This window comes from Pinus tabuliformis, chromosome 1_1, assembly GCF_031772625.1.
Source record: "Pinus tabuliformis cultivar Carrire ecotype Pingquan chromosome 1_1, CPIR1, whole genome shotgun sequence".
Lineage (NCBI taxonomy): Eukaryota > Viridiplantae > Streptophyta > Pinopsida > Pinales > Pinaceae > Pinus > Pinus tabuliformis.
The window spans coordinates 236,356,858-236,372,572 of record NC_142297.1 but is presented as its reverse complement, the minus strand read 5'-3'; the positions used below and the strand labels follow the sequence as shown (position 1 = coordinate 236,372,572).

At 38.1% G+C, this 15,715-nt stretch overlaps 1 protein-coding gene across 1 annotated transcript in view; it reads right to left on the bottom strand.

The window, feature by feature from the left end:
• Positions 1–15,715, bottom strand: part of LOC149212395 (uncharacterized) — a 285,537-nt gene that overhangs the window by 92,138 nt on the left and 177,684 nt on the right. Inside the window, exons 6-9 of the mRNA XM_089391831.1 lie at positions 11,491–11,583; positions 11,183–11,302; positions 10,650–10,727; positions 10,196–10,375 (exon numbers count right to left, since the gene is read on the bottom strand). Of these exons, the coding sequence (XP_089247957.1) occupies positions 10,196–10,375; positions 10,650–10,727; positions 11,183–11,302; positions 11,491–11,583 (471 nt within the window). The remainder of the gene's footprint in view (positions 1–10,195; positions 10,376–10,649; positions 10,728–11,182; positions 11,303–11,490; positions 11,584–15,715) is intronic.

Here is a 15,715-nt window from a genome sequence, read left to right as displayed (position 1 = left end):
ACCAATTCAAGAAGAAAACCAAAATATTGAGGACTGATAATGGGACGGAGTACGAGTCCAATGAATTCCAAGATTATTGTGTTGAAGTTTCTAAGTTTACTTAATTTAGAAACCCTTCATGCACTTTTTCTTATTTATTCCTATCTACTTGTTATTTACAAAGTAAATACTGAAAATAAACACCAATGCATGCTCAACATATTAAAGATCAGCAGCTAAACAAAACAAAAACAAACACACCACATGACTCCATTATTTTTGGACCAATGTCCCAAGAAAAACCCAAGGCGGGAAAACCGGTGCAACTATCTGAGGGTTTTCTTATTAAGTAATATCAGAGTAGAATCTGGGTGTCGTCACTAGCCTACCCAACAGAGAATTTCCTTAGCAGCTATACCTCACAGTTTGAGAGATATCTCCTGGCTGAAACCCTGGAAAACCCTTTTGACAGCTCCTCAGCACAAAACTGCTCCTGCAACCCCAGCATCTGCCCAATCTGGATTATGGACTATGTCAACCCCTCTCTGTCTCACGGTGGCCCTGCGTCAGCCTTTCTTGGCATGCGTTAGCCCCAGGAGGCCCTGCATCAGCTCTGGGAGCCTCTGCGTCGGCTACGCTGTCCCCTCTGGTGCTCTGCGCAGCACTTGGCTGCCTCTTTGGCTGCTGCAATGCTCTCCCGACACAATCTCTGCCTTCTCTGTTTCTCTGTACTCAATGCCCCTCAGCCGCTCTCCCCATCACATATTTTATCTCTCTTAGCAAACCCCACTCTAGAGAATAGAATGACCGATCATCTGGTGTCCTCTCCAAGTGACCCTCAAGCCTCCTCTTATACTTTTCTTGTTGACAATTCAATGGCCGAGATTAAGTCCCTAATCAACGGCGAAGATTAGATCTGGTTTGATCCATGTCTTTTGGACCACTCTAACACAGATTCATATTAGAACACATTAATATTTTATTTATAATTTTCCCTAAGTTTAGACTTACGGACTCCATTAAAAATATTAATTATTTTAATATCTCCTGATTTGTTTAGAATCTGCCCAAACCCTTTCTGGGTATTGGAGATCTCATGTGCCCCAACCTCTCCACCAAATTTCATTGCTAAAGCACATCCAATGCTACCCCAAATCAACATATTGCAGAGAATTTGGCATTAAGAGGGAGACCACAACATTGTACACTCCCGAGCAGAAAGGTGTGGCTGAAAGGAAGAGTCGCTCTATTGTGGAAGTTGTTAGTGCCATGCTTCATGATCAGAGCCTTCTGAAGTTCCTATGGGTTGAAGCTGTAAATACTGTCGTGTATGTTCAAAACCAATGCCCTCATCAAACATTAGGATCCAACACTCCCGAAGAAATGTTCATTGGTAAGAAACTCGATGTCTCTCATTTTGGAATTTTTGGAAGTCTCGTATATTTTCATGTGCTGAAAGAGAAAAGAAGCAAATTGGGTGCATCTGGGAAGAAAGGAATCTTTGTGGGCTATTGTGAAAATTCTACGCGATACATAATTTATGTGGTTGGCCAAAAGGAAGTTGAGATGAGTCATGATGTCACCTTCGACGAAGATATCGCCCTTAAGAACATCAACAATCTTCCCATCCTAAGGAAGGACAAAGGAGTTGACACCGGAAATCAGAGTGAAAAAGAGGACGAAATGATGCCTGATGTTGATGAACCTATGGATCCTATTGATCCTCCTCCTCATAAGCCCTCCTCCTCCAAAAGGAGACCCTCATGGCTTAGGGTGACTCTCAAAGATGCCGAGAGACACAATGCACCAAGGGGGACTTTCCGTGAAAGCAAGAAGCCGAACAGGTATCGAGGATATTTGACCGCCATGAGCACTATCATTCAAAATGAGCCTTCATCATTCGAAGAAGTGGTGAAGCATCAAGTATGGAAGGATGTTATGAATGAAAAATGCGAATCAATTATGAAAAATGTGTCTGGGATGTGGTCCCTAGACCCCAGGACAGATCGGCTGTCACCTCTATGTGGCTCTACAAAATCAAGCATGGAGCTGATGGAAGTGCAGAAAAGTTCAAGGCTTGCTTTGTTCCTCGAGGCTTCTCTCAAAAGGAAGGTGTAGATTATGATGAGATATTGCACCTGTTGTCTAATACACCACCATCCGCTCGATCATAGCCCTTGCTGCTCGCAAGGATGGAACCTATTGACCACTGGAGTGGCACCTGATGATTATATGAAGACTCCATGCCCAAGGATGATCCAGAGGACACTTGTACCATTAGATATCATCAGTCAGTAGAATTTTTTTATTCTACTTCTATCTTCTCATCATATTTCTTGTACCCGGATTCCACACCCTGCAGGGAATTGTAATAAGTGATACTAGTAATGATGAGTTTTTGAGTCTGTAACAGGCCTAGGATGTTGGAACTCGATCAGCAAACGAGTACACCTTGGAGTGTTATTTTTATCTGGTTAATTATCCCTTCTTTTTCAAAGGTGGATAATTTTCTGGGTTTTTCCATTCACGTTTTACCCCAAAGTCGGGGTGACGGTTAGAAGGTCGAGCCCCTAACACATCTTAGTGTCTAGAGTCGATGTATATTACCATACTAAATCACATTAAAAAAAAAAAAAAAAAAAATATTGTGGAATTTGGTTGGGTCTAGATAGTCATTTTTTAATTTTTTAGATTTTCCGTACTACGGAAATTGCTAATAAAATTGTATTTGTAATGTAATAAGTGATGTCTAGAGAAGTTATATGGGGTATGAGTAAGGAAATTTGCACCTCTCGCCCTCGACTTTCTATTATGACGCACTTTGATGGGTTAAAAATGTGTTTTGAACCCTCAAAACCCATTTTATTAAGTTTAGTGGGAAATCTGGCAATTAATTAAGCCAGAAATTAAATAAATGGAAAAAAATAAATCTCCACACATGCTAAATGTTGTGGAAATGAGGTCGAAAATTATGGGGGAGTTGAAGTGAAGTCTCAAGGTGATGTAGACTACTAAAATCAAGGAAATGACATGTGCTCAAATAAAATCGAATTTCTGGCATTAAAGGAGAAAATTGTTTACTTGGAAATTCGAATTTGAGAAGTTAATGCACATTTGGGAGGGATTTGAGAGAATATTTGGTGGAGACTTTTGTGGGAAATTGTCCCCACATGGGTTACCACCCATATACACCTTCCATTCTATCACAAAATTCGAATTTGGCACATAAGGGAAGAAGAAAATGATGTCCACTTGCTAGGATTCGACTTTTACACTTGGCATTGGAGCTCCATTCAACAAATTCGAATTTCTCTTTGGGATTGTCACCTCATGCCACTTGTTTAATCACTTCTACATTGGGATTGGCTCCAATGCCATTTGTCATTGTCATTCTTCATTGGGATTTGCTCCCAACTCTCTATATAATAGAGCCATGGGCTCTCATATTGTATCATGTAATACGAGCTATTGTGCTTGAGGAGACTCTGTGGGATTGTATTCACTACTTGCAATATAATACAACAGTCTTTGGGGTAAAGCGTGATGGTGTTCTTCTCCTTGCATGTGTGGTAAATTCTTATAAAACAGTCTTTGGGGTAAAGCATGATGGTGTTCTTCTCCTTGCATGTGTGGTAAATTCTTGACTTGTTATCATGCTTCTATTTATTTCTTCATGTCACTATTGCTTTCATGCTTGTTTCAAGTTATGTTAGTATGCAGCTATCTCATATTAGCATAAGAATTAATTATTTGCTTTAGGAAAAGAAATCTTCTAGTGGATAATAGATGTATCTCTAGGAATTCTTTCCACTGCACTTATTTAATTTCATGTCGATTTAATGATTTGTGGTGAAGTTTTGTAGATGAATCATTATTCAGTCAAGTTTTTCAAGCGTGAGGGGAAATTCTCGAAGGAATCAACCCATTCTTGAAAAATATTCAAGGAGAACCCGCATATTTTGAATTCCAAAGTCTCATCTATATCTTATTTGTGTCTTGCAAGGATCCCCTCAAGTTTCTTAAATCTTTTATTTCTTGCATCAAAATATCAAACTTGTAAAAATTTATTTTTTTACATATTGTACTTCATTTATCAATATCTGACTATTTCAAAGAGCTAAGTCATGGCTAGTCAAAGAGGAGAGTTTGCTCATACTCTTTGGCCTAACCTCTTGTAGATTATTTTTGTAACATGCTTTGTAGTTATCTTGAGCTAACATTTGTTGTTGTACATTTTTTTAACATGTTCTCTTGCATCTACTTGCGAGATTCATCATCGTTAAATTACTTACAAGTTTGCATGCAGGACCTTGGGACTCAGATTTAGTGATTACTTCCACCTTTAGGCCAGATTCATCTTGGATAAGGTCGTGTTCTTATTGAGGAAGCCGAGTTCATTTTGGTCATCTCTCGCTCTCTCTTGGTTGTGGCCATAGAGGAGGATTATCTTCTCTTCTTCAGAAAATATGCATTTTGTTGAGCCTTTGTGGGCCTCAAATTTCAGAAATCTTTAACGAGGAAAATTCTATGGTTTGATTCCAATTTGTTAATACTTTCTTGGATTTAAGAGAAGACTTCATTGTCTTTTCCTTCTTGTAACAACAAATAAAATTTCTGATTTTGGGAGCGTGGGTTTTACCCACTGGTATCCCTATCTCCCCACCTTTTGGAGAGGCCTGGTGGTCTGACTTTGTTGGTTTATTTCATTTTGCATGCATATCATCTAATTGAGAAATTAACACAACATGCATCACACTCATTTTGCATGCACTTTATTTTAACTTACTATATGTTTTAAATCCACAACAACTTCAGATTTTTTGCATGCAAACACTTTTTACTTGATCTTATTTGGCTTGAACATAGTTCCAAGTTTACTTAAGCTTCACCATTAAGCACATTTTACATGCATCAAGCATTTGGACAAATTTTCTCCAAAAAGTAACATTTTATTTCATCTCAAGCAAGTACATTTCAAGTAGAAGTTAATTTTCATCATTTGGTTAATTTATTGGCATGCCCCAAGTATCACTAAAACTTACCTCCAACTTAAGTTGGTTGAATAGACTTTTAGGGACCCTCTACCTTTATTGACTCCTCATTGTGAAATCCAAATATTTGGGCAAAGATGAGGTCTGAGGACTAGAGTTCAATTGTAACTTTGTCTTAGCACTAATCAAATAAAATGAACCAAGAAAAAAATTCCATCACATTTGTTTTGTTTGCAAAGTTCTTAAATTTCTTGATATCTTGATGGATTAAAGCCTCTCATGCAAATCTTATTTCAAGAGACACTTTGGATGAAAGCGTTGTAATTCTTTTTAATTTTGCAACAAGTTTAATTTTTCTGGTACTTGGAAATTGACTCATCTTGTGGTTTAATTGCATATTGTCATGAATGGTTGATTTCACTTTCAAGTACTATTATTTTAGCTTGCAAACTTAATTGCATGTTGTCATCTTGGTCTAACATTTGAGTTATTTTTGTATCCTTTTGAGCAAGAGAGTTTTCATGCTTTGATTTGTAGACTTATTCATCTTGAAAGCATTTATAATATCTTGTGCTAACAATTTATTGTTTCACTTTTCAGGATTACTTTGGCTTTCCATTTGAATGCATTTCACTTCATTTTAAGCAAATACAATTTCATTTCTTAAAGAGAAAATACTTGGAAGGCACTAGTTGTTTATGATTTCATGCTTGTCTTATGATGGTTATTTCTCATATCAGACTTTTTCCTTATAAATTTGAAAGAGATAATCTATTTAACTCTAACAATTCTCCTAGAAACTCACATCTTTTTTATAGCTTAACTTTTCATTAGGGACCACCCCCCTTAGCTAACCTATGAGATAGCTCAAACGAAGAGAGTCAAAATTAGTTTGACTCCTTGTGGGGTTGAAGGCTTTTCTCACTAACTTGTAGATAAGTAGGTCTACGCAGTAAGGTCAACAGAACCTACATCAGATGGATGTCAAGACTACTTTCTTGCATGGTTCAATCAAAGAGGAAGTCTATGTGGAACAACCCGACGGGTTTGAGGTTCATGATCGGGAATCTCATGTATGCAGGTTGAAGAAAGCTCTCTATGGATTGAAGCAATCACCTCGGGCTTGGTATGAGAGGATCGATAGCTATTTGATGAAGTTGGGATTCACTAGAAATGAAGTCGATCCGAACCTTTAAGGTTGAAAATGATATTGGCTTTTGAATCTGAGATGAAGGACCTAGGACCGATGCACTATTTCCTAGGGTTGGAGGTCTGAAAAAACTCAGGTGAAATTTTCCTCTCTCAAGGAAAATATGTTGTGAAGATATTGGAAAGATTTGGGATGGTAGACTGCAAGCCTATGACTACTCTGATGGAACTTAACTTTAAGAAGTTATGTGGTAGTGCTGCTGGACCTAAACTGGAAAATGCCTCTGAGTATCTTCATCTCATAGGAGCACTGATGTTCTTAGTGAACTCTCGTCCAAACATATGTTTTGTAGTTAACACATTGATCCAATACGTTGTTGAGCCTCATCATATACTTTGGATTACTGCCAAGAATCTTCTAAGATATCTTCAAGGCACTATCACTCATGGACTAAGATACACTACCGAAAATGTGAGGTTACATGGTTATTTTGATGCTAATTGGCCTGGCAATGTGGTGGATCGCAAGAGCACTTCTGAATGCTGTTTTTCTTTGGGTTCTGCTTCGATATACTGGATGAGCAAGAAGCAAAAATCAGTTGCCTTGAGCATTGTCGAGGCTGAATACATAGCTGCTAGTATGGCCTCCTGTGAAGTTGTCTGGTTGAGGAAGCTCTTCAGTTAGCTATTTGGACATGTGTTGGATACCACTGTGATCTTCTGCGACAACTAGAGTGGGATTCGATAGTCAGAGAATCCCATGTTTCATGATCACTCCAAGCATATAGATATCAGGTACCACTTTATCTGGGATATGGTACAACGAGGAGCAATAAGGCTCAATGATAATCACATTAGGACTGATGAGCAGGTCGCCGATATCCTGACAAAGCCCTTGGGGAAGGTCAAATTCTTGGCCTTCCGAGAACAACTTGGAGTCATGAAGAGACCCTCTTATGAGGGTCCTGTATGAGATGGACATTGAGCTCTAGGAGCTCCGGGGGGCTTGGGGTACTTCTTGAAGCAGTGAGCAACCGTAGGGTGAGTATTTCAACCTTTCCCTAGTGGTTTGTTGTGTGCAGGGCTAGTGGTTCAGCCTTCCCCTGCGATACCCCTTGGTGACATGTAGGCAGGATGTGTGGTTCATCCTTCTCCTGCTGAAACATCCTACCCATGTAATCTGGGACTCATGGGAAGTACCTTTCATCTGCCCAATGAGTAGGGAAATGAGGATAGGGACCATAGTATTACTGATGGACGCATCATGAACTACTGTGCTCAATATGCGGAGATGACCGATATTGATCTTGGATCAATTGGAACTGACTTCGAGTCAATAAAAGTGGTATGAGACACTCTCTTTTGATTGAAACTGACTTCGGTTTAGTAGAGAATGGTATGATACATTCTCGATCACTTCTTCTTCTTCATAGTTCAGCAGAGATGTGCAGAGCAGTGCATTGATGGCAGAGATAGTACAGATTGGCAGATAGATTAGCAAATGGAGTTCTCCCTAGTGGAGAGGGAGTATTAAAATTGGCAATTAGGGCCAAACTCCACATGAGTCATCTTATTTATCACAGTTGATATTTTTCTTGCATTCCTCTCCAAGAGGTGTAGGATCAATCTAGAGATCATCTGATTCTGACATGTACAAATGACGTTGTGAATTTATTTTGATTATGGACAAATTGTCAAAGTCGGCCAGCAAGCTCATGTAGGCTCAAAATCCCAACAGTCATGTCTATTCATCTTCAACGTTGGCCTATAAATACATGATGCCTCATCCTCATTTGGACACACTCATCTCATTCATCTTTCTCTCTCTCATCTTGGTTGGGTATGGATTTCTGGGCCTCTCTCTCTCCACAAGTCAAAAATTTCAAGAGAGCGAAATTTCAGGATGTCGAAATTTCATGAGAGTGAAATTTCAGGAAGTCGAAATTTCAAGAGCCCAAAATTTCAGGAGGCTAACTTTGACTAGCGTTGACCCTGTTTGACTGCATTTTTGTGAGGGTTATATCTCTGTTTGGGCAAGCGGCATTTATGGGCACTGAAATCGAGGCTAAACGTTGATTGTTGACCAGTGTTTACTGCAGCTAGGGCTGACCACAGGTGGGTTGTTTGACCAGACTTTGACTGGCTGAATTTGACTGTTTTGAGGATTGTTTTATCTTGCTGTTTGGAGGCCGAAGTTGACTAAAGTTAACCAAATTGATGAGGGTCAAATCTGCCTTGTTGACCAGCGTTGCCTCTTCTAGTTAGGGCTTTTTTGTTGCTGTTATAAATTGTCATAATTTGTAAATTGTATTCTCTCTTTGTTGAATTATTGAAGGCAAAAAGAAGATTTGATCAAAGGTTTCTCCACATTGGGGTTTGTCCCTCGCTGGTGCCACATCTTGTGTCCTCTTGTCATGGCTTGTCTTCTATTACTTATGTTTATGTTCTATTTGCGTTTTACTATCATGTTGATGTGATTGCTAAACTAGATATTGATTGGGATAATAAAGAAATTGAAGTAAAATTGCTCTAAAGCATAGAACATACCATTTTTGCCTAAAATTAACAACTTTGAGATCATAGGTCCGCATCTGCGACTAGAAGGCCGAGACTGTGATACATTGGGAACAGAGGCTTGCATCTGTGCTAGAAGGTCGAGTCTGTGGTGATACATTGGGAACAGAGGTTTGCATCTGTGCTAGAAGGTCGAGTCTGTGGTGATATATTGGGATCAGAGGTCTGCATCTGTGACTAGAGGGCCGAGACTGTGAGACATTGTGAACAGAGGTCTGCATCTGTGCTAGAAGGACAAGTTTGTGGTGATACATTGAGATCAGAGGTCCGCATCTGTGACTAGAAGGCCAAGACTGTGGTACATTATTAACAGAGGTATGCATCTGTACTAGAAGGCTGAAACTGTGGTAATACATTGAGCAAAGTTTTGAATCCTGTGCTTGAAGATTGAGGTCTTTGGTGACTGGTGTGACAGAGATCAAAATCCACAAGAGAGGTCCAAACTTGTGACAGAGGGCTGACTTGGACACTTAGTGAAGCCGGTTACTTTGACCATAACTTGACTTTGATATCTCTTGTTGGATTGATTCTCTAAGGAAAAAAGATTGTTGGGTTTTCCCCTTGTGGGTTTTGCCCTGGCCTAATTTTTGGTGTCTCTTGTCTATTGTGCATTGTGATCTCTACTTTCTTAGCATTGCTATTAGTTGAGTTTTGGAAGTGTAATTAATTGATGAAGAAGAAAGATTAAAACAAACCATAATGACTCACAAATAATTATCAGTAGTTCAGGAATAGTACTTGTACACATTGTACTTGATTTCTCAATAAGGCATACCCTAGCAAGGAAATGTACTCTATGCAAATACATGAAAGCACTTACATGGGTCTCAGATTTGTTTGCATGACAGCAGACCTTACCATTAGAATTTTCAAATATCCACATCCATCCACAATAAAGCCACACTACTCAAGAAGGTGTATCTCATTTTCAATAATTCTAAATTGTGATACTCATGCATGAATCTTAATTAATATTTGTGAAGACCATGCAACAAAGATTAATTGAACTCAAACACGAGAGTTAGCCACCCAAAAGGCATCCAGCATTTGTTTGCCCTAAGATACACAATTCCACAGTCCGCCATCATCTACACCAAATTAGAGTGCAACACAACAAGATCAAGCATAAGCTCAAAGCTTTCAAGAAAGTTCTCATCCTCCATATATTTATTAATTGGACAATCCCTTCCAACAATGCCCAAAAGTTCCTATCAGTCGAGCTGAAAAGTAAACTCTGTCGAGTTGATGTTGTGAAAATGTATTAAATTGAAATGGTCTAATTTTGTGTTTGAGCTTCCTAATTGGTTCCAGGCCTTTCCTTCTTCTTATTTGGTCATTCCTCAGACAAGGACAAATCTGCACCTTCAGCTTTGTGCCCTACCTCTAGAGGTCAAAATGTAAGACTATTTAATTCCACAATGCTGATGACTCTTTTACATTTGGGATATTCTTTGAATCATGCCATTAATCCAATAAAACGAAATGGTTAGATATAAGCATACCGTATGATGCAGTTGTGCCTCAGTTTTTGTTCCATGTGTTAATGTTTCTGGCGGTAATGATGCTAGCGCCACATCTAAAAGTGCATCTTTATCAATGCCTTCCATAGATGCACGGAGTACAGCTATTTCTTTATCAAAAGGTGCACCCTTCATTAATGCATCTTCTAGAGCAAATGTTCCCTGTTCCAAAGAAAATGTTTGAATGTGAACTTATCAAAGTATGTATCAATAGTAAACCCAAAAAAACAGCAATAAGCCAGCAAAAGGATTTGACTTTGAAAACATAACGGCGGTAATTAATTTTGCAATTAATTGCATAAAAAAATGGTAAGCCAAAATACTAAATTATGTCAAACTAACACCAAATATTGGTACGAATTTCCTAGTCTCTCCCTAATAAGATAAAATGGCCTCTACCATGAACTACAATTGGATAATTAACTTATAAGAGTACCAAAGCAAGCTTGTGCAAAGAGTGACTTTGACGAGCCTCCTCTGAACGAGCATAAAAAGCCATGCGCAGGGCATTAATCTGCAAAGAAGATGCAAAGCTAAATATAAGATCAAAGCCTTAAGCCTATTCATTGCAACATGAGTCAAGCTTTGAGCCCATGATCTCAAAAGAAACATAATGCAACTTTCCTCTAAAAGTCTCATCCCCAAGTAATCAAAAGAAATATGCTCACAAACATTTCATGTCCCAAACAATGCATCAATTAATAAGCAGGATAAACATATATAAATGAATATTGAATCTGTGAATTGGATTTATATCAGGTGGTTGGAAGGAGTTATCCTCCACACAAAGGTTCAATCCTCACAAGTAAAATGTTAAGCTCATGACTTTGAGCCTTGTTTGTTGTAAGGCCTTGAACCCTATGAAATATCTTACCCTAGCTTACAGGCTGGAAAATGAGGTGCTTTGTTACATGCGACAAAAGAAATAAATAAACAAACAAAAGAATATTGAATGGATAGACAACATACTTGAAGGTTGGCATCCGCCATATCATTCAAATAGGATGACTTTTCCTTTGCAATAGCTGCAGTTGTTTCTGCTTTTGCAAGCAGCTGGGCCTTCTTGAGCTTCATACCTGTCTCTTCTTCCTAAACACAATATGGGATCAAGATGAAGCCATTATGATTCTGAAACAAGATACATACACAGAAAACAGGGGAAAAGCTACAAAGAAGAGACAAGTGTAACTGGATTAGGAAGTAGAGATATAATACAATTCTGTGATTAATTTTACATGCATGGCCTCTACAAAATTTCAATATCAAAAGGCAAGTACCTTACGGCGGAGCTCGGACTTCAGCCGTTCCTCTGCTTTTTCATCAAGCGACTTTATAGCAGCAATTGCTTTTTCTCTTTCCTTATTCAATTCCTGGATACACAACAACAGTAAGAACAGAACAATACAAAGGCACTGCATCTCATTGAATGCACATGAATTATTACACATTTAATTGCAAATACGCAGCATTCAATCCTTTTTCATGAAGTGACTTCATATCAGCTGCCGCTTTTCTCTTTCTTTGTTCAAAACTTCAACTCCAGGATACATAACAACAGTCAGAATAAGATAAGATTATTGTATTCCAACAAATGACCAAAAAGGATCATCAATGGGACTGAAAAAAAATACAATCAGCAATGATCATCCAGGGGAGTACCTAAGGCCCTTTGAAAGCGTAAAGTAAGCTAAACAAACAGATATATGAGAAAAGCATTAAGTAGCATGATCAAGTAATGTTGGAATGTAGAAAGAAATGGACAGGTAGATATAATAATGCCCTAGTTAAATGAGCAACAAGGAGTTATGGTACCAATAGGAAAGGAAGAAAGAGGGTCCAAGGGAATAGTATTATAATAATGTTTCCCATGTCCTTTGGAAATTGCTACATTGTTGCCCATGCTTAATTGAATGCTCCCCTACCAACCATTGTCTTGAGATGTGCTTTCAATAGGCCTGTAATGTTACTTGAAACGCACATAATCCTCATGCATTAGATAGTACATAACGTGTAAATTCTTTTTAGAAGTTACCTTATCTCATTATTCTCTCCATCACCACAGGCATTCCTCACTGGTTATGGTATAACTGGTATAAATCCATGGTTGTCATATCTGCAATCTACAAGAGAATCCCATGACATAAGGCTAGTGAGAACCTCAGGTTAGCTGGGAACTGTTGTTGTTAAGAGGGGAAAACAGGTTGGTTTTGAAGAGAGAACCATGCTTCCAAAGTCCACAGTAATTGGAGCATATTGTAAACCTTCAACCATGAGACTGTGCCAAGAATTATGATGAATTATCCATGGTTGAGCCAATGGTTTACCACTCCAGGATTCCAAAAGAACAGTTAAGGGATCAAATTCTTCCTATCCACACAGGAGGGGAAGAATTCCTTGGGGACTGTTTAGAAGAGAACAGAATATCCATTGCTTGTGTTGCTGAGGGGACAAATATCCACACTAATTGACAGATGGGTAAGATCAATGGAGCAGCTTCCCTTGTTGGATATGATGGTAGATATCTGCTTGCATCTGATATCTTGGGCACTATGGGTTGGGTTGTGTGAGATTAGAGCCCCATTGGAATTCCTTCGCCCTGGTGGTATCATGGCCCAGCTTGGAGTTAGAATCCACAGTTGATTCCTAGGTTGGGTGATTAATCACTCCTCAACAACTGGTTTGGTTTACAAATATTTGAATGAAGATAAGCTTTGTATTTATTTATGTATGAACTACCTGTATTCGTCTTTCTGTTATGCGATTCCATGAATTCAGTTGACAATATGTGAACCCTGTATTGGATTTGTTAATTTGAGGAGATTCTTGTGTTAATCATGCATGTGGAGAAATCTTTATTGAGCAACTCATGAGATTGTTCTATATGCACATTGAATTCTGATAGCAGTGTTAAGTTTTCAGATGTCTTTCTATATAAATTCTATTATGGGGTTGTGGAAGCCAAATTAGATTCACCACTGGAAAATCTGAGTTGCCAGTAGTCAAGTGAAGTGGGTTTGGGTTCACTACAAGGTATCTCTTCCAAAAATGTATTAATGCTTATAGCAGCAGGCAGGTACTTCTGCATAGCTTAAGTGTCAAGCATGCAGGAGTCATTGATGACTTTCTTAGGAACTTGTTCATGTTGAGTAAGTGTCTATTGTTGAAAATATGAAGCTGCAGTCGGTATTTGAAGTCAACAAGTCAAAAGGAAAATTATTACTTTTATATGGTTCATGTAGGCTCTATGTTGGACAGGTCAGCCCCACCACATGAAGGGGTTTGACCCATGGGTTAATTCCACTTGATCACACTCATATATATTGAGAGCTCGTCCTCCACTTTTGGCATTGTTGTCGCACAGAATGCCTAGGCACCGTGACAATGCTCAAATCGGGGGCTATCACCCTGATCCCCAATCTCTCCGTTTAAGTTGTCTCCCTACAACAGGCTAAAGGGGGTAGACCCTATGGAAAAATGGAATGAAGAAGAACTACTTGGGAACCAACCAGTTCGGGAGACACAGCAAGGCGATCCAGTACTTGATTAAGATTTAGCAAGACTTAGGATTTGATTAGATTTTAAACAATTGATACCAGTGCCTTATGGAGTCAATGATCTTGCTAGGGAAATTAAGATCAAGTAATTGATTAACAATTGTTGCTTAGATAAATGACTACCTTATATGAAATGCAAATCCTAAAACTAATGTGAGATGCAAAAATCTTGGTTATTTTAGTTTAAATGCCTATTTAAATGTGAACCATTCAATCCTTTCTGTGTTGAGCCTGATTACGTAGAAATTGGCAGAGAGAAGATCAAGAGAAGCACACTAAAGTGTGATTAACGATACCTCTCCTAAACTTCTAACATACCTGGTGTCTCCAACACTGCAAAAAATTGTGGCTCTGACGACTGCAAGGTCACCGTTTTAAGTACTATTCAAATAGGTTTCTCAAGAGAAGACGGATGGAGATCTATCTGTCTATCGACCAAGCTTATACTTGGAAATAAATTTTATCTATGCAAAGTTAACTTATATGCAAATGCACCGAAAGATGAGATGGAGCTAGACTCAAGGATGGGAAAACACTTATGTAGCAAAAAGCCCTCAATTACCAAAATGAAATGCTCACTTTATTAAATGAAGACTCAAAATTAAACCCCTAAAGATATTACAATTAGAACACAAGCTTATCTCAAATCTTTCTGATACAGTTATAGCTCAAAGGGAACAAAAACTTCTTTGCAACTAATATCAACAGATGCTCAAAAAATAATCAGTTTAAGAAACAAAGGATATGCATTTTATCACAATTCCATGACAGAGTAATTAATTTTCAGAAATTAATTTTTAGGACAGCAGTAAGAAAAGCTTTATGACAGCAGCACTATGATAATGAAAACAATAAGGCTATCAATGATATCTTTATGCTAAAAAATTACCGAAATTTTTCCAAACTTGCCCACATGAATCATCAAAAATTTCCAGACTATTATGATGTGATTTCCGGAATTATATCAGATCTGATATACTTATTACAGCGAGCAATTAAAACATGAAATAAGCCTAATGATAAATGCCCAACTCAAGAAATTAATTTCTTAATGTATTAGACAACTTAGGAACTAATTTTAGGCTAACCCACATGAAATTTTACCACTATTATATTTCAGAGTTCAAAAACAAAATTATTCAGAGATAACAGTGACCTAAAGTGTAGATCTAGGCCAAATTTTTGATACACATCAAACATAAATGACTTATTAATGTATTTAGCAATTTTTTTTATTAATTTCAAACCACTTAGATGTGTGTTTCACCACTATTAGAAAGGTATATGACCGTTGTAGCAAACAGTGAGGAAAAAGTTGGTTTAAAGATCAAACCCTTAGGCCCTAGGCCTTGAAGATCACTTGCCCAATTTGCCAAAAAAAAATCAATAACTGAGACACAAATTTTTACCAAATTTTCTGCAAAACCCACCAATGATTAGCTTCAGAAAATTAAATATTCAAATCAAAAATGGAGCAAGGGCGAATCTAGGGCAAATGAGGGCTAGCAAAGAGCCAATAGAACTAGTGTTGGGCTAGGAGAAGGCAGATCTGGGCTTAAGAGCCCCGAAACTTGAAACCCTTATTCTGAAAAAAATTATTTTGCTTCAGATCTTCAAATTTATTGCAAAATCTTTAATGGTTGGCCTTGTAAAAAAATTTGGGACAAGATATTGCCCTCCAGGGCCTAAATCTGTCTCAAAACCCCTAGATCTGCTTTAAAAAACTCAGATCTAAAGATTTTCTTGACTGATTTCTCAAATCTATTCCTGCACACAATCTTTGAACCCAAATCTTGCCCTCCAGGGTCTAAATCTAGCTCAAATTTGAAGATTTTCTTGGTTGATTTCTCAGATCTATTCATGCACACAATCTTTGGGCCCAGATCTTGGTCTAAATCTAGCTCAAATTTGAAGATTTTCTTGGTTGATTTCTCAGATCTATTCCTGC